The 22,964-nt window shown below is 41.7% G+C and overlaps 2 protein-coding genes across 3 annotated transcripts in view; one reads left to right on the forward strand and one right to left on the reverse strand.

The window, feature by feature from the left end:
* Positions 1-9,745, reverse strand: part of rerg (RAS-like, estrogen-regulated, growth inhibitor) — a 35,923-nt gene extending 26,178 nt beyond the window's left edge. Inside the window, exons 1-2 of one of the 2 annotated variants that reach the window (XM_035147034.1) lie at positions 9,531-9,745; positions 1,793-1,927 (exon numbers count right to left, since the gene is read on the reverse strand). In XM_035147034.1, coding sequence (XP_035002925.1) covers positions 1,793-1,853 — 61 coding nt within the window. In that variant the 5' untranslated portion in view covers positions 1,854-1,927; positions 9,531-9,745. Of the gene's footprint in view, positions 1-1,792; positions 1,928-9,410 lie in introns of both variants that reach the window. The other variant, XM_035147033.1, reaches the window with a different exon arrangement.
* Positions 9,746-12,030: 2,285 nt separating this feature from the next.
* The window catches only part of plxnc1 (plexin C1), a 38,287-nt gene continuing 27,353 nt past the window's right edge, over positions 12,031-22,964 (forward strand). The window contains exons 1-16 of the mRNA XM_047338666.1: positions 12,031-13,143; positions 13,556-13,678; positions 15,293-15,427; positions 15,510-15,610; positions 15,697-15,802; positions 15,891-16,056; positions 16,354-16,447; positions 17,029-17,104; positions 17,558-17,599; positions 17,727-17,860; positions 18,673-18,852; positions 20,183-20,291; positions 21,676-21,855; positions 21,943-22,110; positions 22,257-22,365; positions 22,456-22,557. Of these exons, the coding sequence (XP_047194622.1) occupies positions 12,124-13,143; positions 13,556-13,678; positions 15,293-15,427; positions 15,510-15,610; positions 15,697-15,802; positions 15,891-16,056; positions 16,354-16,447; positions 17,029-17,104; positions 17,558-17,599; positions 17,727-17,860; positions 18,673-18,852; positions 20,183-20,291; positions 21,676-21,855; positions 21,943-22,110; positions 22,257-22,365; positions 22,456-22,557 (2,845 nt within the window). The 5' untranslated portion in view covers positions 12,031-12,123. The remainder of the gene's footprint in view (positions 13,144-13,555; positions 13,679-15,292; positions 15,428-15,509; positions 15,611-15,696; positions 15,803-15,890; positions 16,057-16,353; positions 16,448-17,028; positions 17,105-17,557; positions 17,600-17,726; positions 17,861-18,672; positions 18,853-20,182; positions 20,292-21,675; positions 21,856-21,942; positions 22,111-22,256; positions 22,366-22,455; positions 22,558-22,964) is intronic.

A 22,964-nucleotide genomic window follows, 5' to 3' on the forward strand; every position in this document is an offset into this window, starting at 1 on the left:
CGTGAGGCTTACAGCTGTGCAGGACCATAGTATCGAACTATAAAGATATACACATAAATAATAGTAAAGTAGTAATGTTTAAGTGCAATAGCCCCCTTGCCCGCCCAACCCACCTACCCACTCCAAAAAAATCTTTTTTTTTAAACTTGGCAGACACTAGTGGCATGGGGAATCGTTAGGAGGTTTCCAACCATGATGGTTGTGGTCCTCTGTACATGGCCGATTATATAATTTACTAGGTTTCTCACAAAATTGTTGCTGAGAACTTTCGTAATCAGCCATTCCCTGGGGGGCCCTTCTCTGCTTGGGGACCTACCCTGTTGGAACATCCCTGCGGCTGTGGTTTTGATTGAAATGTCTGATAAGTTGGTGAACATTTACGTCAGCATGTTAATAATGTCACTGTGAGCATATTGGTGCCATAGTTTTGCTTAAAGCACCTCTATCTTAGCACAGCCTCACAGAGCTGGTAGCTTGGCTGCAGGCTTTTAGCCTTTTGTCAGCAGGCTATGTCTTCAAAGGTACTTTGATCATAGCACAGATGTCTGCCGTCCACTGAATGATAAAATACAGTATTTTTTTGCCTTGGGTGAAACCAGTTATTAAATCCAATACAGACTATATTCTGCTTTTCTTCTCTGGTCAAACATCAAGTCAGCTGTGGCAAGCAAGTGCACAGTCTGTGGAAATTCTGGATTTAGACACTTGTGTTGCTTCGATGAAAGGTGTTATCACACAAGGCAGAAAGCAGATATCTGATCAGAGAAATACCTTGGAGGATACAACCCGCTGTCAGATAACAGGCGGAATATTGACTTTTCCCCCTAAGGTTATTTTAGGAAAGCTGTGTAACTGAACAGTGGAGTATAGCATGCAGAGACGACCAATGTAGATTTATCGGCCCCTGACTTTAAACCTGTACCGAAAGTGTAATGTTGTGAACTCACAACTGGTTATCTGCTATTATATTTAGCTAAATATCACTAGCTGCGATTGTTTTGAGTCATGGTTTGACTGCGGTTGTATCAGATTGGAAATGAAAACGTGAGTTTTCTTATTCAATTATCATCACAGAGGTTCCAAAGAAATTAGCAGTGACAGTGCCTGAAGCCTGACCAATAACCTAATCAACCATTTCTGTCATTTCAAATGAGAACATGAGGCTGGCTACAGAACAGGGAAGTCACTGTAAAAACTGAGTGGTTTTCCACAAACAAGGTTTCAGAGTTCCACGTCAGACCGCCACTCGCCTTTCAGCCTAAGGTAACTCCTCAGTCATTATACTTTGCAGAATAGTCCTTGAGTTGACCTCCTCAGGCATTTTAATGGCCTCCTTCAACATGGAAGAGCTCCCGAAGCATGTTTTTCGAACAGCTGATTGCAACACAGAAGCAATACGTCTTGATTTGCAGCTGGCAGGAAACATATGGTCTGTGTTATTGTCTTAGCTACTGGAGAAAAAAACATGCGGGGCGCCAGCTGAGGCCGAGCTATTGCCGCTTCTTACAGAGGAATGCTGCAACCCAATGGTAATGACTTGACAGACTTATCTGTGGGAGTGAAGGTATTTAAGCCAGACCAAAAACAACCTCCTACTGTACCATGGACAACGCAAACATTGTGAGAAAGGCCGACAGGGTGACTGAGGAAAACATTAGAAAGCAGAGGTCATCCTGAGACACACAGAGCTGCCCTCAGACCAAATGCAGAGAGAAATAAACTATGAATTTTGAGAGATGCTTTTGTAAGAACTCACATGCACGCAAATAAACACAAACACACAGCTGTTTACCTGACTTTCCCACCCCCGCTCTCCCGAACATGGCCAGCTTCACCTCCGGGCTTTTGGCCATCACGGCAGCTGCGATCAGCAAAGCTCGGCGAGCCAATCAGTGAGCTCCGATGTCAGCCATCCGTCCAGGAGTGTCTGAGGAAACAAATAGGACAAGTTTGTTGTTTGTTGATTTGTGCGTCATACAGGGATTTCCTGGTAAATGTTCATTTAAGTCAAAGTTGACCTTATCTGTATTTTTAATCAAGGCCATGATCTTTCCAACCAGGTTCTATAAACACTTAAATAACCTTTTAAATACAATATCATACTTCAGTTACCTCAAGTGGATAATGACTATTTCATGACTGGTTATAATTGGTAGAGATAGTCCTATTTGCTTTTTCATAATTTGTCCCTTCCCAATACAAATTCTGATACCTGGATTTTGCATATTGGCTGATGTCGAGTACCGACCCGATACCAATGCATAAAAACTTGCCTCGGGGGGCTGTTTTAATCGAAGTTATCGTATTGTTTGAATGCGGTTTCCAGGTGCTGCTGCAGTTAGTCCCTTTTACCCTTCGCCTTGGTGAAGTCCTTGTGCTCCATTGTGTGATAGTTCTTCAAATGCTTTATGAGATTGCCAGTGTTTTGATCGGCAATACTAGTGCCGCCCCTCGAAACAGAAGTCTTGCATATGGTATACGTCGCCATTTTTCTTGAGGGAATTTCCAGTGGGAAATATTGTGAAATTGCAGACATTTTAGCTTGCTCTGGCTAACACTACACTACCGGAAATCACTTCTTCTTTGCCGCTCCAAAAACAGCACGTTCCAGTGGCTATTTTGGAGCGGCGAAGAAGGGATTTCTATGAAAAGAAAATTGCTATTTTATCTGAGTGAAACTAATATACTTTAAAGATGTGATATAGGATCAATATATAGATTCACATACACGTAAATGCCATTGCCCAACCTGGCAATTTCTGCAGTAACGGAAACATTTCTGATGCTGGTATCGCTAGTTAGAGGAGGGATATAAATGAACTGCATTCTCTGAACCTGTTTGTTGATAAAACATGTTTTCTTGTGATGTTGACAGGAAATGTCACTCAAACAGCATCATGTTTCTAACTTAACATATATGTGGTTGTACACGAATAGCGCAAAAATGTGATTTCAACGAAATAAGTTTGGATAGAAAGTGTGACAGGGACATGTTCCTGGGTAAGAGATGATATCGTTCTGTCTTAGTGGAGCTGGGCACATGCAGTTTTTGCAGTTTGGATAATGACTGACGCCAGTACAGTCGTGGCAGAGCATGGCTTCATCTATAAAAGAGACTGGAGCACAATAACTACATTGTTTTTGCTGAAGACAGCATCAGCAGAATGAGGCAAACTTCAGTGACAGCCAGTTAAGTAAATTATCTTCAGGAGTTTAGTCCCACTAGTATGACTATTTCAAATAGGAGAAAACGATTTTCCGATGTCCCTTACAAAAGCACTTGCACTGTGTTAGTCATTTGCAGTTGTGCAGCACTTTAAGCAGCATATTCCTTATATTCTCACTGCAGATTGAGACAAGCACTGTATCGTTCCTGCTGCAGATTTAATTAGCTGAAGGTGACGGCCCTAACACGCTTCTGTCTGTCCATCTGCAGGAGATAACGCATACAAAGACCACAATTTAATATGGCCTCAGTTTCAAACAGTGTGCAGCTTGTATAGCACAGAGACAGTGGGATCAGTCTGTTTTTCGGAGTTGTTGACCTCCTAGATTTTTCCCGCAGGTGTGCAACAGATGCGAAAGGTTGATAAATGGAGCAGAAGAGGGAGAGAGCGGGGAGGCGTAGAGCAGAGCTTGCACAGAGCTAAAATCGCTTCTTCAAAAAGAAAACAGAACTGCTGCCCGATTAAACAACCAATCACAAGTCTGTTTGGTAAGAAAATAACCCACTGCGCAGTTATTTTATCAAAATAATTGATTCAAAATGTCTGCCCCAAAGACACTCCTGGCTGCTGTTTGAACTGAAATTAACCAGAGGATGAGGATAATCTCATTGAAATCAGTATCTTGTGACTGCAGAAGAATCCTCGGATACACTCACTGTGACTGATAACAAAAAACCAAACACACAAAGCTGAGTCTTGTGTTTACATTAACATTCATGCAGTGGAATTACTATTGTAACGGTTTAAGTAGAGGCTCACAGTTTGAACCTGTGCAGTTTGCGGCTGAGAAGCTGCAGCTGAAGATAAGTTCTTGTTTTCCTCGAAGAGTTGCACTATGCTGCAGCGAAGTGTCACAATGAAAATACTGACAGACGCATACCATGTTGTCACTCATTTGAAATTTAATAAAAACTCACGAGGCTTCATCATGTGAAACCTAGTCGACCTGCGTGGTTGTTTCGGCATGCAACAGCTAGACAGTTAAATCAAAACTAGCCAATCAGTGAGCTTGTGTTCATTGACACTTGCAGGTGGGGCCTCCTCCCATTCAGACTGATTCTCAGGCCAATCAGAGAGTATTAAAATGGTCTAAACCCAAGTGAGAGCATGTGTTTGTTTTGTTGCTGCAACACTTTATACCGAGCAAAACTACAGAGCTTTTATTTTGAAATTTTGTGAACTTGAGTCTAAGAGTGTGTCGACTGGTTAACAAACCTCTGAAATAAACAACATGCAATGTGTATAATTCACACGTGAACAGTAATAAAGCAAAGTGAGTTTCATTTCATGCAAAGCATTGACTATAAAATTGGTGCAAAGAACAGAATCCGGTTGATCGCTGGTCACTTTTACTTTTCCAGAAAGAAAGCTGCAACCAGCATCACCACAGGCCAAGCAAATGGCCGTTTCCAAACAATTATATTTAGAATGGGCACTGCACTAGTTTCCCTAAAAGAAGAACAAATAACTTCATGTTGTTTTCTGTTCCCAATGTTCTGTCACTGCGTGATGTTGTTTTTTGTTTGACTGAGTCTGTTCTCGCAGAAGCAAATTGGTCTTGTAATGGCAGGCTGAAACACAACAGGATGTTCTTACTGTGTGAATGTTATTCTGAGAGTTCCAGTTCCTGTTGGGCTTATCAGTGTTACTTAAAATACTGTAATGCACCAGTATGTAACATGTTAAGTCTTTTCTGCAGAAAGTTGTGAAAGCACAAATCACACAGCTACATAAAATGGGCAAAAATGTATTTGATCAAGCGCCAATGAAGGACAACAGGAATGGTTAACCTGTGAATTGTAATGTAATGATGAGGCAAAATAAGTGATTCCAGGCAACGGCATTTTTTTCAATCATGAGAACCAATATATAGCTTTCTGAGTTACTTCTGAATTCAGCCATGTTTGTGAAAAAATCTGTCAGCCGTTGCTTTTGTGTGAATCAACCAAAAAAATCTGTTTATCTCTGTTGATTCAAATGAGATGGTCCAAGAAAAATGGGAGAAAACTGAAACGGATCACAAGTTGAGCACACTGTGTCCAGTTTAATAAAAGCTAAAAAATGTGCATGGGTGTGTGTCAGTGCCAGAAACGTGTTCTCCAGCTTCACACTGGTTAAAGTTATGAGGCGGCAAACTTCCAGCTTTCTTGGACCGGACAAAATGTCCTCAGCTTCCTGAACTCTCAAACTGGTCCTCTCAATGTATAGCCATACAAGTGCAGAGACACACTCGGGGTTTAAGATAACTTTCCCTTTTTGAACCAACACACACACCCATATATGGTGTGGCTGTGTGCCACTCGGCGTGGCTCTAGTGGAGCTAGGATCATCCATCTCTGTGTCTCTCACTCGTCAACATCATGGCAGCCGTCAGCGTATTTAAATATTTTTATTGTTTCTTTCATTACTCTTGTGGATGCATTTCCACCGTGCAGACAGCACAATCAAAACAATGAATCACACAGCGATACTGCTGTGAGGGAAGTAACCGCGACAACAAAAATGTTTTGTTCTGTCCATCCAATTTAGTTTGAGGTGTTTGGAAAAAAGCACGTAATCGCCACGAGGGATGGAGGGTCACGTCCCCTCCTATTATATGACGAAAGTATTAGTCATGAAATGCTTCCAAAAGCTGAAAGTATGTAAATGGTCCTCCTTCAATAACCAGTGTTGTACTGAATGAAGAGGACAGTAGCAGCCCACATGCACAGATTATGTGGCTCTTTACTGTTACAACTGATTTGATTCATCTGTCTTCCTGTACATTCGTGTACCTGCTGCCTCTCTATTCGTTTTACAAACTCACACATTTTCGCACAAGCAGATGCACACAGACTCGGACACACTGCTGCAGTGATCCCTCGCTCTCCTACGCAGCAGCAGGGAAACACCAGTGAGAGACGAGGCAGAGGAACACGCAGCAGTGTCTCCCTGCCGACACGGTCATTCTTCTTTGCATTTTGCCATTTATGGCCTCCACCCACTCCACCCACCAGCCTGACTCACACTCTCTCTCTCTCGCTCTCTTTCTCACACACACACACGTTTGTACTTCTAGCTTTGCGAGAAAACTCACTGACATAATGTATTCCCCAGAGCCTAAACCTAACCTTAACCGTCACTTCAAAATGCTTTTAAACCTAACCTCAACCTTTTGAATGGGCTATCAGAAATGAAATGTCCTCATTTTCCAACTTGTCCTTATTCCAGTGGTCACAAATGTTCGCTCAGCTATAGTCATTAGGAATTGGCGTTGGCTTCCATTCATTCCAATCACAGAGCCCACCAGCTATCGTCTGATGATGAATTGGCCTCTGGAGGACACGGATGTCCGGGCCAAGACTCCATTTTCCGTTCGGTGTACATTGTTTATAGTCCTTCTAGTTTCTTTTATCACACAAGTCAAACTTTTTTCAACACAAAAAACAAACAGTGATACCTTTTGTAGGTGTTTTAGGTCCAGGTGACATTTTGGGCTCCTCTTAACAGCTATGGGCATATGAATGTAGATCATTTAAAATATGTTTACCTGCGCGCAACCAAAGCCTGCTCAAACTTCATATAGAATCTGTTGCATGCAGAATCTGTTTATAGAGATTATGGTTAATGTAACTTTAACCATGACAAATTCATACCTAATCTAAGACAGTTGGCTTAGATTGTGACTAATTAACACATTTTCATCTCATTTGTTTAATCAGTACAAAAACCACAGTGTAGAAACAACACATTGTGGTTTAATGGTTAGTTATGTGGTGAGTAGAATGGTGAGTCATTGTGCTGGGCTTAGCTGGTCCCCCTGCTTCCAATCTTGCTAAGCCAACTGGTTTCAGGCTTCATATTTAACAGACAGGAGTATCAATCTTCTTATGAAGTTCGTCAAAGTACTGATACTTTGATACTATTTCGATACCACGTGTTTAAAACATCCTTTTATACCAAAGCACAACTTTTGTTCCCTCAATCTTCTCAGTGTTTCCGTTGGTAACAGGAAGTCATAGTAACGTTGCAAGAACAGGGACTTTTTTATTTATCTTCGAGAAGGCGAACACAATAAAGGGACACAACACAACAATACTGCGTATCTTGTTACACGTTGCGGCTGACAGCGTTGCGGTGTGACTGCTTCAACGTGCTGGTTCTTCTCTCACACATCGACAGACTCACTACACTTCCTGCAACAAACCTGCTAGACTGCGTCACATACACAGTAAGTCAGTAAGCTAGGAAGATGTACTTAAAGTATTAAATGTCAATAACGCAGAAAAAAATACCAAGCAATGACATAGAGAATGTGTAGGCCTCCAAGGTGGGGAAGATGAGAAGAATTGTATTAATAATGTTGGTATGAGTTCAGTGACTTTTCCTGTACAGTACTGTATGTTATGAAATGTTTTTTTCTTTTTATTGGGGTATTGAGCATAGTTTTTTCTATACTGGCATCATATCAAACTCTAAAATTGTATCATGAACACCCTAGTATGAAGTGTCACCTGTACCAATTAATAGTTTGACAAGACTGCATTATTCTGTTACTGCTTTTCAAACAGATACTAACTGTGACTTCAACTTGAAACAGTCTTCAGCATGCTCCTGTCTTTAACATTACAGTGAATTGTACTGCATCACAGGATGGGATCATGAAATGCATGAGACCAATGGACCCAATGCCCTCTTTTCAGAATCCACACTTTACTGTAACTTCATAATATATATATTTTTTATAACCCACAGCCCTCTGCTGCACAGTGGACTCCATCCAAATTGTCAAACAATGCACGTGTATTTTCTGCCGCGCTGTGCCCTGCTGTTTTTTTGTGTCATTTTTACCCTGAGAAATGAATCTGGGTGGTGGTGCTGTGGTCGATGGAGATTGCAGACCTCTGAGCTCCAAACCATGGGAGGAGACCCGCTGCGCCACAGGCTATAGAAAGACTGCAAACCACAGGGCTGTCATCAAACTACATACAGTGGACTGCACTGTGTACTGCCTCTGAAAGGAAAGAAAGCTCTCCTACTGAAGTGTATTACAATACTGATATTCTCCTGAAATATTAAGACAATATTTTATAAACTAAGCAAAGAAAGTGTCTTTACTGTATATACTCCTGCAGCTGGTGACTTCAGCCAGTGGTGACAGGCCCCTGTCAGACAGCCCTCATACTGATTTAGACTTTGGACCAGTTTGTCCCTGTTTGATCATGTTTTATCTCAGTCTCCTCTCTGAGATAACGTTTGTCTTTCTCTAGTTTTGAAAGGAGTAAACGCAATCACACACACACACACAAAAACTGCAATAACAATGAGTCATTAGAGGTGGAAGACATATAAAAACCCTCCTTAAACCCAAACAACACGACATTCGATGTTTGAACGTTAACATTGAAAGTTCCACAAAATAGAAATTCTCCACCACTGTGACTTATTCTGATTCATTACACTATTGGCACATTATTTTAATATGTGCATGACAGCTGCTTTAACCTCTTATTATTGAGGATGTTTAAGTCTATCAGTATAAACACAATCTTCATTTTTGTCGCCGTCCCACCTACAACCTTCTCCAGGACCCCTCAAAGCCCCCAACCCCTCCGGACCCCGCTCTGGCAAGCAGCCGTGTGGGATGTGCTGACTGGCATCAAGTCCCATTGAGATGTGGGCTATTATGCAACACTTAGAGCTGCTCGTGAATGCTGATCACATCCTCGAAACCCAAGAGGGACATCAAGCAGCAGAGAAAGATTAAACTGCATATTCACGAAAAATGATGCACGACTGTGATTCTCTTAAATTTAGAAAAAAAACATGCTTAATCTCCTGGTTCGCATGCAATATCCCAAAAGTCTGGAAATATTTATCCAACTTTTTAAATGACACTGCTGCTCCTCTCTCAACAAACAAATTTAACAGTGACTGTAGAATGAAACGTCAAATTGATATCAAGCGAGATAACAGATATCAGGAACACCGAGGACAAACTCAAATTCCCATAAAAGAATGATAATTTTACTTCTCATTCTGCTGGTTATCCATGTGAGGAATCGGATTATTCCTGCCCTAAAGGTTTCACACTGTCAGGGGACGATCAAACCCTGTGGCCTGACCACCGGTTCCCTCTTCTCCACCCCTCATGTGTCGCAGAGGGAAGCACCTCACATGGAAAACACCGGGAGAACCACTCACCAGAGCCCGCTGGATGCAGTAACAATGTCCCGATGATACAACGCTGATCTGGAGATGGATTTACAAAAATAAAAGTTGTCAGGTCCGTCGATTAGTAAAAAAAAAAAAGATGCGTCTGACCTTCCCAGATGCAGATGTGGACGCAGCGCACCGCTGGATGGGAGGAGGGATGTGTGCAGCTGGATGGAAGGACAGAGACCGAGCAGCAGCTCTCACTGGGATGAATGAAGCTCTGAAACGAAGGGTCAGTGAAAATATACGGAGCGGAGCAGCTGGAGATCCCGACACTCTGCCTCCTCTGACCGGGCTGCTGCTGCATGCCGCTGCATGTCTATACCCAGGGAGACAGCGACCTCTAGCGACTGAGAGTGGAAACAAGCTCCGAGCAGGAAGGTCCTGAATCAAACTACCCTCTGTCCTTAAAGGGATAGTTCTCCCCAAAAATGAAAATTCACTCATTAGCTACTCACCACTTTGCTGATGGAGGGTTGGGGGAAGTGTTTCACGGGTAAACAGCCCAATCCAATACACTTGAAGTAAATGGTGAGCGCTTCTTTAAACGTAAAAAAAACAAACCTAAAATGCCTCCATGCTGCTCCTGTGGTGTCATCCAAGTGTCTGTAAGCCCCGGCATTCAAATTCCACCTTTAAGTCTGGTCCGTCTCGAATCACACAGAACTTAGTCTTTTGTGTAGTAGCTGGCTGGATTATAAATCATTGTACACTGTATTTTTCACTAGTATGAGCATATTTGAATCATGTGTCGATGTATGGGGCAATACAAAACCAACTACTGCAGAATCTCACCTATGATGCACCTGCAGCTGAGAAAACACAAGCGATTTTTACCAGCACTGTGTCTGAACCCTTGTGCTGCTCCACTGAAATACGCTACTATTCAGACCCAGAGTTTACTGGTTTCACATCCACGTGGTTTCCCACTATCCACCATAGAGGTATAGCATATTTTCCGCACACATGTACACACATATGGCACCAATTCATGAAAGGTCAGCATTTGCTTGTGTTGTCATTTCAGAAAAAGTGATATCCCTGCATCCTGAAGGCCAAAGAAACCACTCGGAAGACGTGACTTTTTCATCCATGAAATTCACAGCACATCGGACGCTGAATTTAAGCAATTAAGGTAACTCGTTTATTTAAACTGCATCAACCTGGACAGTATATGTCTTTAGGAGCCACTATCTATATAAAAATGTGAACATGAATCAAGGTTTGATTATGATTCTGTATAATTGTGTCCAGGTATGTTCAATAACACAGTGTAATGTTGAAGGATTTTCCTGCTGCTTTCAATTGAGTCTAGGGATCCAATGGTGGTAGAAATACTGATTGAGAACCTTTTCCGCTGCATTGATATTACATTTTTTTGTCAGCTTGGTTTAAATCAGTAACTGTTTTTCTTTCAGTGTTGGTCTTAAGACGCCACCATCAGTTTTAATCATCACTGATTCCCCCTGAACCAGAATCAAACTGGCAATATTGCAATTACATCGTCAGCGTCTTTGCTCAAGGAGGCCCCCTTTTAATTTTTAAAAAGTTTGATAACATTTTTATTTGGAGCGTCCTTCTGAGAGCCGCTGTTGGTTCCTGGCTGACTAAAAATAGTTGCTCAGATAGGTCCAGAAATAGTCAGCGTACAACCTGTAATACCAAACTTTTTTTACCCATGTTTTACAGATTTAACAAACAATATTAACTAGTGACTTTTAAAGGTGTTGGTGCTATTGAAAGCCTTTCTGACATTGACCCCAGCAAATCTGGAACAGAACTCAACAAAAAGAGTGAAACCTATGTTCGAAATAACAAAGTTATCAAAAATAACATATATTAGACGCCTCTTAATGGCTAAATGATAAATAAAACAATTTGAAAAGGAAACTTTAAACTACATCAGGAAAACATGTGGGCCTCCGTGACAAGAACAAACTAATTCTGAAATATGGGCTTCATTCACACAAACTGGAGTGGCTTTGGATTCAAACTCTTTCAGTTCAACCACAAGAGGGCAGTATACGACTCTTTAAAATATTCTCTACTTAATGTTGCTAAATGTTTATAAGTCATTTTTTACGATTAAGCGGTAATGGCAGTGATAAAGTAGCTGGAACTATGAATGTATACTCCCATTGACTCATGCTTATAATTTTATCTTATTGATTATTTGAATGTCAAAGGGGAAAAACCTTTGCAGAGCTGACATGTCATCCAGTCGTTTCTTGTGGACATCTTCTGTGGTTCATTCTGCTCTGGTGTGGTCAGTGAGCAGTGGTGGTAGCAGCTTATGAAGTGGGCTACAGAGGGGCAGGGGGGTGTTCTTCCCCCCCCCCCGCCATGACTTTGTTCCTGTGGGGATATCAGCCGGAGGCTGTCGTGGTCAGGAACCATCCCAGGAGCGCACGCGTCATTGGGTATATCAGACTGAAACTCTGTAGATCTGGTTTTAAACACGATTAAAGTGGGATCAATTTAGCTGAGTTAATCCAATAATGATGCAAAGTCATCATGTCACTAAGATAGTTGCTTTTCGTTTTCGATGCGCGCTCCCCTCCCACTTTCACCACTTCTGTTTTCTGCTGAGGCGCTGCGCTTTTACGCACGGCTCCAGTGACAGTGTGGTGGAGTGTATGGTGCCATGCAGGCCGTCAGTGTGTGAGGGTTTTCCCAGTAAAGCTGCCATCGCTGCTCTAAAATGATCTTGCTGCCTGGTCTGCTTTTTATTCTCTGGGGAGAAGCGGCTCAGTGTCGGGGGCAGGATGGAAGCTTCACTTTCAATGGAGATATCCACCACTACGCCGTGGCCACCAACACGGTTTACGTGGCTACAAAGGATAGGCTGTACCAGCTGAGCCACGACCTGACCCTGATCCAGAATGTGCCCCAGAGAGGAGTTCTGAAGGGCGGGGTCCTGCGGCCGGACGAGGTGCAGTTTCAGCGGGTTTCTGAGACGGCTTGGTCGAACGCAACTTTCAGGATCAACGTGTTGTTGCCATTGGTTGAGAGCGATACTCTGATCAGCTGCGGGGTGATCGAAGAAGAGTGTGGCCACTGCGAGATTCTGAAGCTGATGGACATCTCCAGCCTCCAGTACAGTGAGAGCGTCCAGCTGGGATCACCGAATCGCAGCAGCGCGTCCGTCGCAGTCTTGGTGAAGGTGGAGAAGAATCCAACCAAGAACGACACGTACATTCTGACCGCGATACAGCAAGGTCAGGACCAGAAGGAGAAGCCCAGCTGCACATCTGGCTTACACACTGTCCAGCTCCAGAACGCGGAGAAGAACCAGAAGAGAGGCATATTTTCTCTCAGTGGCGAACAAGGCACGCCATCGATCGAAAGCACGGGCGAAGTGGAGTTTGTGGATGGATTTCAGATCAGTTCCACCATGTATCTGCTCTCCAACGTGCGCTCTGGCGATAAAAGCAACAGAATCCGTCTGATTTGGCTCAAGGGTAAAGGCAGCAAGTCTGATACTCTCAAGTCGCTGCGAGGTGCGACTCTCAGGGTCTCTGAAGCCGAAGGTCACAGACTCGTGGCCTCCTCGGTGATCCCGGGGGCGCAGCCGGTGCTGTGGAGCGGAGTGTTCAGTGCGGACGTGGGACGGACCAACACCGAGCTGCTTGTGTTTGACATCAGCCCTGATCTCACCGGAGACCAAATACCAGATCCAGACTTCTACAGCGGCGGTGACAAGGGGTCAAGTGCCCCAGAGGTAATGGGTCCATTTATGAAGCTTTTATAGATTCGATAACAAAATAATTCATAATCAATATATTGGTTATCCAGTAACTAAGTAGGCAGCCAGTGGTTTTTTTGAGAGTCCAGCTGGTAGGTACTGAGTTGATCTTATTGAAGAGCAAAATATATAAGAAATAAAGTGTATTACTAATAAGTGACATGAATTTGATTCATAAAAAAAGTTAAATCCAACACTAAGTTCATCATATTATCAATTTCTCAGCTGGACTTACAGCTTCAGTCATTGGACTTAAAACATGAACATGACTGTCTTTACCTGAGGACTTGGTATTGAGCCTTGAGTAATGACATGTTATTTCAAGTACCTCTCCTTTAGAGCTCTGTTGGCTCCAGATGTGACGATCAATGTGTTTTGTGTTTGTCAGCCGAAGACACTGAGGCCGAAAGCCGTGCTCTTCAGGCAGAGCAACATGACCTCTGTGCTGGCAGTGAGGCACAATACCTGGGTGGTTTTCTTCATCGGGACTGGAGATGGGCAGCTCATTAAGGTGTGTATCATCTCAATCTGTGCTACTGATATCTTTCATCTGTTTTTGTTGTATCAATTAAGTCAGTCAGTCAAGTTTTATTTGTATAACCCATATTCACAAATGGGGCTTCTAGGGTGTGACATTCTCTGTTCTTAACCCTCAGCAAGAAAAAGAAAAAGTACCAAATAAAACCCATTTTAACCAAGGGGGAAATAAGCACTGAGCGGGATCCCTCTCCCAGGACAGACAGAGGAACGATAGATGTCACCTGGAGCACAGCACATCAACAAAGTAACAATATTTTCAACATTGATGAGAAAGGACAACGTGTTTGTTTCCATTTTCTTAAATGATGTCGAGCTATAATTATTCAACGCAAAATAAACATCACAAACGGAGAGGCAGGCATCGCTATGACATTTCTGTTGAACCTTTTACCCTGAGCAACGCAACATACAGTTGCATCATATCCTGTATAGTTGATGGCTAAGTGAGGCAACGTAGTGCAAGTCACACGATGTGGACACGACGAGGGGACAGAAAAGCCAGCACGAAGATTTGAAGATTTCGACACACTGCATTTTGTTTTTCTACTATGGCGTGAGCTCTTACAGAAAACCCAGCGTCCTCCATTAGGACTGAAAGGCACGAGTGGATCAAGGTTTGCCTCAACAACCATAATGGTGGCGGTCATTAGCTCGTGTCCTGAACTACACACAGTCCACCGCTTCACAACAGCCACTCATCGCAGCAGCTGATAATGTTTCCATTCATGTCTATACAGCAAACTGGACTGGATTAAAGTGTAACAATTGGTCAAAAGCAGCAATAATTAAGAAAGAAAGAAGTTTGTCAAATCGGAATTAAAGGGTTAAAAAACCAAACTACAATTATCTGATTTAGATTAATAATAATCATCAAGTGTTAATTCACTCTGATGAACATTACTTTGGTTTTATTTCCCCCTTGCACTGTCTTGCTGATGTACATATATACACACTCTGGCATATCAAATGTGTATTATTCCATAGCTGAAAATAGTCCCTAAAAAATGCTATTTATTGAAGAGCTAACACGTGAGAAACTGTACAAAGATGTGCTCATCGGCACGAGACATCTAAACTACCGCAGTCAGCAAACAAGCAAAGGTCTAGAAAACAGAGTTCTGGTCACTGTTTACTTCACAGTGACATAAAGGGCGGTAATGCATGAAGTATTGTGTTTGTCATCTTGTGATGAAATTTGTGATCACATGAGCACCCAGAGACTTTTTCCCTTATCAATGAACAAGCTGAACAAGATCTACTGGTGAACAGAAAATAGATTTATTGAATTGATTGTTTTATTCTATAACTTTTTTAATAAAGTTCTTAACAATACAATTTTTCTAAATGTTTAATTTTAATAAAGCTTAAATGAATCCCCCCCAAAATGAAGGAAAGTGGTTTCAAGACCTTTTTCAGCCTTTTCAACAAATCAAAATATTTTAGCATATCAGGTCGTTTGATGTTATTTGTTCATGACATTTTTTTCTTTTTATTCACCGATATTATCTCTACCTTTTTTAAATATTTAACAACACAGCAGCTCAGTTTCTTACAAACATAACCAGAGCTGTACTCTTGTCATCAGCTCGCTGTGGATAAGGACTATCACACCTCCTGTCCCATGGTGCTCTACAGAGCTGATGACGATCGCCAAGTGTTTCCCAAGATTCATCTGGATCCAGTGGATCGTAACCATGTGTACGTGCCAGTAAGAAACCAGGTAAGTAAAAACATACATGTGGTGAACTGATAATTCTGACCCAACTTATCCAAGTGTAGCTAAGTGTTGGGTTTTGTTCTAGATGAAGCGTGTTCCTGTATCAAAATGCAGCACGTACAGAGATGTGAGGGAGTGTTGGTCTGCACAGGATCCATATTGTGTCTGGTGTGGCTCAGGAAAAAGGTGAGGAAACATCTGCATCTTTAATCAATCTGTTAACAGCTCCGAACAATTGTAAAGTCAGTTCTCAGATATATTTCTTTTCCTAGTTGCATGTTTGAAGACGACTGTGTAAATTCAGACTGGTTGTCCATTCCTGAGGATTATCAAGAGAAAATGGTTTCCCACAGAGTTACTAAGGAGACAACTGACCAGGTAGAGATAAAGGACAGAGTTTGAACTATCATCAGTTGTGTCTGTCGCTTGTTTGTCCTTTAAACCCTCACATCCCGACCTCTCTCAGATCACACTGAACGTCCAGACTCACCTGACCGCAGGCCAGACGGCACGGTCTAACTTCGCCTGTGAGTTTTCTGCAGGGTCCAGTGCACTTCACTGCACCAGTGGCCCTCCTCCGCTGTTCCCACAATGCACCTGCATCCTCCCTAATGGCACACTTCCCGCAGAAGGTTAGTAATCTTTGATAAATATAATCACATGTGAATGAGATGCATGCAAATTCCTAGGTATAGAATAGCTGTGTGTGTGAATGGCAACTACTAACATTCAGCTGGTATTTACTAGCTGCATCTCAGTCTGCGTCTCATAATGGTGAAAGTGAAACTAGCAGTGCGAGGATACTGCCACATTACCTCCGTCTTTCTTTGGACTAACTTTCCTCTTCAATGCAACTGTTTCATCACTGAAAACTATGATGAGATGAACTTTCTTTGCTGTAATGTTCATTGTTTGGTTTATCTCTGCAGTCTTGGTAAAAATTAGAATTGGGACGATGCAGTTATCGGAACGACTGACGCTGACCAACTGCTCTGACATCAGGGGTCCGCCAAGCTCTGTCCTGTAAGTCCACCGCTGCTCTACACAAATCAAAACACTTACTGCGAACACATGTTTAATATCGATCATAGGTGAAAAAGATAAAACGTGCAAGTGCTGAAGAAATGATCAGTTTCTACGATGGAGTAATAGAGCCACTCAATGGGGGAAAAAATCTACTCTTGAGAATGAAGTCACAATTTTAAGCTACAGTATGTGTCAGAGGAGGAATATCAGGAGATCAGCCTGTCACAAGAGGGAGTAAGGAGGATATTCTCTCTTGTAGAGAAGGAAAATAGCTGCGTGATATTTAAAGGGGTTTTGTAGTTTCTCAATAATAAACACACTTTTTTTGGTTATTCTCGCAATATTACGACTGTCTTTTCCTCCTAAAATTACTAATTTATTTTCACAATGTCATGCCTTTTTTCTCATAAAATTGTACTTCATTCTTGTAACATTATCCTTAAAATCTCTGAATGTTTTTCTTCAAAATGGCCCTAATACTTTGTTGTAAGTTTCCAGTTAGTTTATCTGAAAAGAAAAACCTTGTCTGTAATTTTGGTATTTCGGTGCCTGTTTTGTAAGGTTTGATTTCTCTTTAGGTGTCGGCAGTGTATTGAGGCCGGATGCGGCTGGAGCAAAAACAAGTGTTCCTGGGCTAATGAAGGAGACAGAAATGTAATTATGCCCATTTTTATCTATCTATCATACGTTCATACGTTCCAGTCTTCCTCTGTATTGTACCACATTGGAGACATTATTTTATAGTGAAATTGATGTTGAAACCCTGGTGGCTGTGCACCTCAGCAATTATCAAAAAGTAGATCAAATATCAGACAGAAAATTTGTTGATTCTGCTTTGATTTAAATCCCAATCTCATCATTTCTTCCTTTGTCAGGAATACCAAATATTTATAGCTTCATTCTTACAAACTTTGACTTTGAACTTTTACCTAATTTGTATTATTATTTATTTGTATTTATCTCTGCACATACATACAACATGTAAATAAGACAGAATTAAAGTTGTTTGTTCTACCATGCTAGCTGTTTTCTACTGTTATCTTAGCTGTTAATTCATGCGAATGTCTGTAAACCTGCTGAATTTATTCCTCCTGCTTCCTCCTGCAGGACAGTGTTTGCAAAAGGATGGTGTCAGGAATAAAGTTTTCTGTGAGTCGGAACCCTCGACTCTCACACACATGCTTCCCTCTGAAGTTCACGTTATTCACATTCAGTCCAATTCAAAACATCAGTAGGCAGTACTAAATAATTATCTGTGTGTGTGTTTTACCGTCAGACGCCAGAGATCTCCTCCATCGCTCCCAGCGTTGTGTCTTTCTACGGCAGAAACCACGCGGTGTTATACGGTCGTAACCTCAGTGACGTGACCAGAGTGAGGATGCAGGCGCACACAGACTGCACGCCACAAGAGTGAGTCAGCTCACGGACGACTACGATTATGCATTATGCAAAGAGAGCAGGCGTTAAAGGGGAAATGCCACCTGTCGTATGACTTGACACATTCAGTATTCAGACAGTATTGACAGGTGACTCGATACGTGTCAGTGTCCTGTCAATACATATGAATGTGCTTCTCTTTCCTAAAGCCAGAAACTGGGTGTGGATGTAAAATATGGTTCTGCTCACAGACGTAATCAACAAGGTCTTTGTGTGAATACTTTCTGTAAAATGAAGCTTTTGTTTGCTTCACACATGCAAGCAAACCTATATTATAAACTACATACTTGGTTTATTATCTTAAGGCTCCAGATAGTCCGAAACATTATTAGATATCCCATCAGGCCTGGGAACGACTCGAGATCCTCCAGGACGAACTTGAAAGTGTGGTAGTCGAGAGGGACGTCTGGGATACCCTACTTTGGCCAATTTTCCACTTGACCGGAGTCTCAGATTAGTGGAGGATGATGGACAGAATAATTTACACGTGTGATGTTTCCCTTTAAAACATTATCACTCTGACAGACTTTTTGGTGTCTGATGGTAAACTCGAAATTAAATCTGTTTGGGGATTCAGCGATAAGACAATTTTTGATTCGTGTGACCTTGGGCGTTGTCCATTTCGGCTTCTTTTTTAGGGTTGAGATATGATATCTGATGTATAACACCGGTAGACTTATGATTCTGATGTGTTAAGCTTATGAAAAACCATCTAAGTCAGATTTAAATTGATGTTTAATTACGTCCTTATGTTTCCTCTCTCTCATCCTGTGCGTTCTTGTCAGATCTCCTGTTTGGAACAACACAGGCATGAATCTGACGTTCCACATTCCCAGTGCGGATAGTAAAGGTGTGGTCAAAGTCTGTGCCCTCCTCCCAGACGGTAGTTGCCACGGCAGCAGCACCATCACCTACCAGTCATCCCCATCCTGCTCCGACATTGTACCAAGCAGCACCTGGCTCAGGTATGTTTGGATTTGTTGGTTCGTTCATGCTGAATTCTACAATGTCACTCAGTAGAACGCATACCTCCATCAAGTTCTCCACATTTAAATTCACTAGATCCCACACAGTCTTAAATATCACTCCCCTAAACATGTCTGTTTTAATGATCCTCTTGAGACATCAATAAAAATGATGTAAAATGCCCTGTCTCACAATGTTAAGGAAACAGAAAACAAATTCTGGATCAGCACCAAAATTAAAAAAGTTCTTCCCTGACCCATAATGCATCCTTTCTACTAACTAACTAACAAACCACCCTAAAACTATGAAAGTCTGTCGTTGACTTACCGAGTGACTGGCTTGTCGGCCGTGTGCAGCCACTTCCTATATCTGTCATTTGAAATTAAAAGCCCTGTAGCTTTTCTTATAGTCTTATGGTATATGACCTCCTTGGTGGAGGTAAAAATGTCCAGATATAAATGGGAAAACATCTGATTTTATTCGGATAATGATGTTTCCATCAGCTGCAGAAATGTGTGTTTCTCCAAAGCGAAGAACTTATTGCACATCACTAATGGAAATATATCAGATATAAGCAGATACGAGGAAGAAAATGTTTTTGTTTTTGGGAACTTGTTAAACAAGAACTTCTCAAGTGGTAACTTCTTTAAAGTCACGGTTTAGTGCTTCAGCGTGCTGCCATAAGCAAATCATCACATAATCAATTCTGAAATCGAAGAGTAAGGATTCTGATCAAACCAGATAATCACTGGGATCAGTTCATTTTAATGGGGAGGGGACACGAAGCAATGCGAGCAGAAATACATACAATAAGTACATAAGGCCAGTAAAAATGTAAGTAGGCTATTTGTAGATGCACCACCGGTACGCTAAGTAAGTGAGGAACAGCGAGTGGTAGATGGTTAACCGATGGGGAAAGATTGCCACTTCCCCAAAGCAACATCTTTCACCTTAAGACCACTTCCTCTTTGACTTGCAGCAACTTCCACTTCTGCCTTTGTCTTTGAGTCTTTACAAAAACTTTATATATTTTTTGTTGTATGGACAATATAGGACATGAACGTTTTATAACACAGCAGGTGTGCAAAGAAAGTAATGTGATGTAATTTAGTCTATTTGGATTTTAGAGCCTTTGTGATGTCATCAAGGTTTGACGGGGATGTGGCTGCTTCATTTAATGTCAGTATTATGGTGACCGGCTCATTAAATGGTTTTCTAAGGCTTATCTCAATTAGTTCACTTAACTGCGATAAACACATTAGAGAGTTGAACCCCCAGCCCCTTTCTCTCTCTCTGTGTCTGATTGGCTGCTGCCCTGTCTCCTGGTAGTGGGAAGAGGAAGTTGACGATCATAGGCTCTCATCTGGACTTTGTGGAAGGGGTCACGCAGAGCCACGCCCCGCAGGAAGTCCGACTTCCTGAAAACAGGACCTATCAGGTGGGTCTGTAGACGGACAGTGTTCCACTGTCTGGTTTTACGTCACGCTGAATTACACTACACTGTCACATTATATCACAACATGCCAAATCATCCCAAGTAACCTTTAGCATTATGTCTATTATTTTACATTATAACATTAGTAATAGTCACATGTATCTATTCAACGTCACAAACTCTCGCCGCTTTTAGACCTTTTTTGGAACGTTTCCTTCCAGCCCCTTAGTTAAATGTCCGCAAAATGTCACCTGAAGATACAGCAGGAAAATGTCTGGAGAAATTGGAGAGATTGAAACTGGAAGAATACAAATTTGTCAGAATGAAAAAAAAGGTGTCATACACATAGAAGATGTAGACAAGGATGTGGACTTGGAAAGACAACAAGATTTGAGAGCTTTTGCTGATAAGGGTATTTGATTTGTACATCACGTCCAGCCTCCTACACGCTCTGACCCAGACGCCACCCCTCGCCTTAATGTTCTGGAAATGTTGCTGCTGTTGTGAACGTGTCTGTCCAGACAGTCTTCTGCTGCCTTCTTCATGTCTGAACAACAAACTCTAGATAATGTCCAGATCCAATTTCCCAGAGTCCATGTCTGAAAACAGCTATACAGAGAGAAGCTCATATGTCAAATCGTGTCACATTATTACATCATGCTATTGAAATTCTTTATTAGGATTAACCCCTTGAGATGCATCAACTTGTTTTCAAGAGGTCCTCAACGCAATAGTACAAGTACATTTTGACAAGATATGGAAAGATTATATGGATTGAATATTTAAACAAGAAATGCTTTATGTTTACAAAATACATATTTGTACATGTAATATTTTCTTTTTCTACTTGTACGAAATGTGGAAGGCCATTTGTTTCTGAAGCATCATTAGAAACAAGTAGTGTATTTGTTTGTCAGATATGTTTTGTGTTTGCAAAACAAAATGCATTAGTTTGTTTATGGTGTGTTCAGCTGTTTGCAAAGGAGTGGCATCAAGACAGGAAATAACACATGAAAAGTTTTTGTAATGAAAAGAGGAGAGCAGTGGATGAAAAAGAGAAGAGCAGTGGATGAAGACTTGAGCCTAGTTTCACACCTCGTTCTTGTTTTCATGTATCAGATCGGTTTTCTTGTACAACAACACATTGTTTCCTGTTATGAAGATAAGAGTTGAACCGTAGTATAGAATTACAAAACAGTTTGTTTAAAAGAAGGCAGTGATCAACCAGATCAAAAGCTTTCTTCAAATCGATGAAGATTGCTCCTGTTAATTTATTATCATTAGTAAGTTTTAGTAAAGCTATAGTATAGTGGAGGGATATGATAGAAATATGTATCAGTATATCATATTCTATATAACACAGAATGTTCCTTTTAATTCTCTGCAGAATCTCACCTTTGAAACAGTTGCAGCTGTAAATGCACAGGGGCCTTTTCCCAGCACTGTGTTTCTGAAAGTAGCCAATAAAACGTTACCCTGCACCCCAAACATCACCGTCTACCCAGAGCCCAAGTTTCTCAGCTTCAAATTCATCCGTGTCGGGGGCGACGTGCGCATCACCATAGAGGTAAAGAATTGTTCTCATCTTTTTATCACACATTCACAAACACGGGGCTTTCAAAAGTTCAGCGTTGGTTTTTGTTTTTCATCTCAGAAAAAGGCAGACAAACTGGAGATGAAGACAGCAGAGTTGTCAGTATGGGGCGTTCTGGGAGGACATCCTTACCCCTGCATCATGACGGCCAAAGAAAGTCACAATGAGACTGACACGTTTGCCTGTGAAATTCAAAACACACTGGATGTTGAATTTCAGCAGTTAATGGTGAGTCTTAAAGTCACAGAAACAGAGCAAGCCAGATCATACTGCCTCACAAGTATTTTCTGGTACTAAAGTTCCGAAGTAGTAAACATGTATTTGTGCGTTGTAAAATTTCTTTCAAATATACTGTGATTATTGCTTATTTACAGATAAAGTATGGGGACGAGACGGTAATACTCCGCCTTAAATCATCGTTTCTATTCATGGGTGCTGCTTGTTCTGCTGCCGATGCCCTGCTGATAGTAGTACAAAAGTCGGGCTGAGTGATTGGATCCATGTTGTTCCAACAAGAAAACTATTTCCTCTTTTTTTATCTGCGAAATTCAACCACTTGGTTTTGACCCCCAGCGGTGGTGCTAGTTTACCGAAGCAAACAAAAGAAGCTCACTGCTAACATGAACAGACTCATGGAAAACCTGGAGCTGGACATCAGGAACGATATCAGACAAGGTCAGTCACAAAGTCCCGCCCTGTGTCCGTACTGAAACAGGAAGGTGTGGATCAAGTATCAATGCTTTAATAGAAACGTCCATCCCGACAGCATAATCCTCTTCCACTGCTGTTCATCTGCAGTCTCGCTTTAAACAGAATCAGACACATTCTCTCTGGTGCATTTACAGCAATATATTCATACGCATTAGATAAATGAACAAATTGACATGAGAGTTCCTGTGTGTCTTCAAGTGTTGGATAGCATTCACTTTGGCTCTTCCCGCTCTTTGTATATGAAAGTCACGTGACATCACAATGCCCCACTTTTGTACAATGCCCGTCTCAAAGAGACAGGAGTTAAAACCAAGTGTTTCAGACGTCGAGGATGAAAAAAGGAGCTGCAGCAATGGACAGTATGAAGAAAG

The sequence above is a fragment of the Hippoglossus stenolepis genome, chromosome 22, assembly GCF_022539355.2.
Source record: "Hippoglossus stenolepis isolate QCI-W04-F060 chromosome 22, HSTE1.2, whole genome shotgun sequence".
NCBI lineage: Eukaryota > Metazoa > Chordata > Actinopteri > Pleuronectiformes > Pleuronectidae > Hippoglossus > Hippoglossus stenolepis.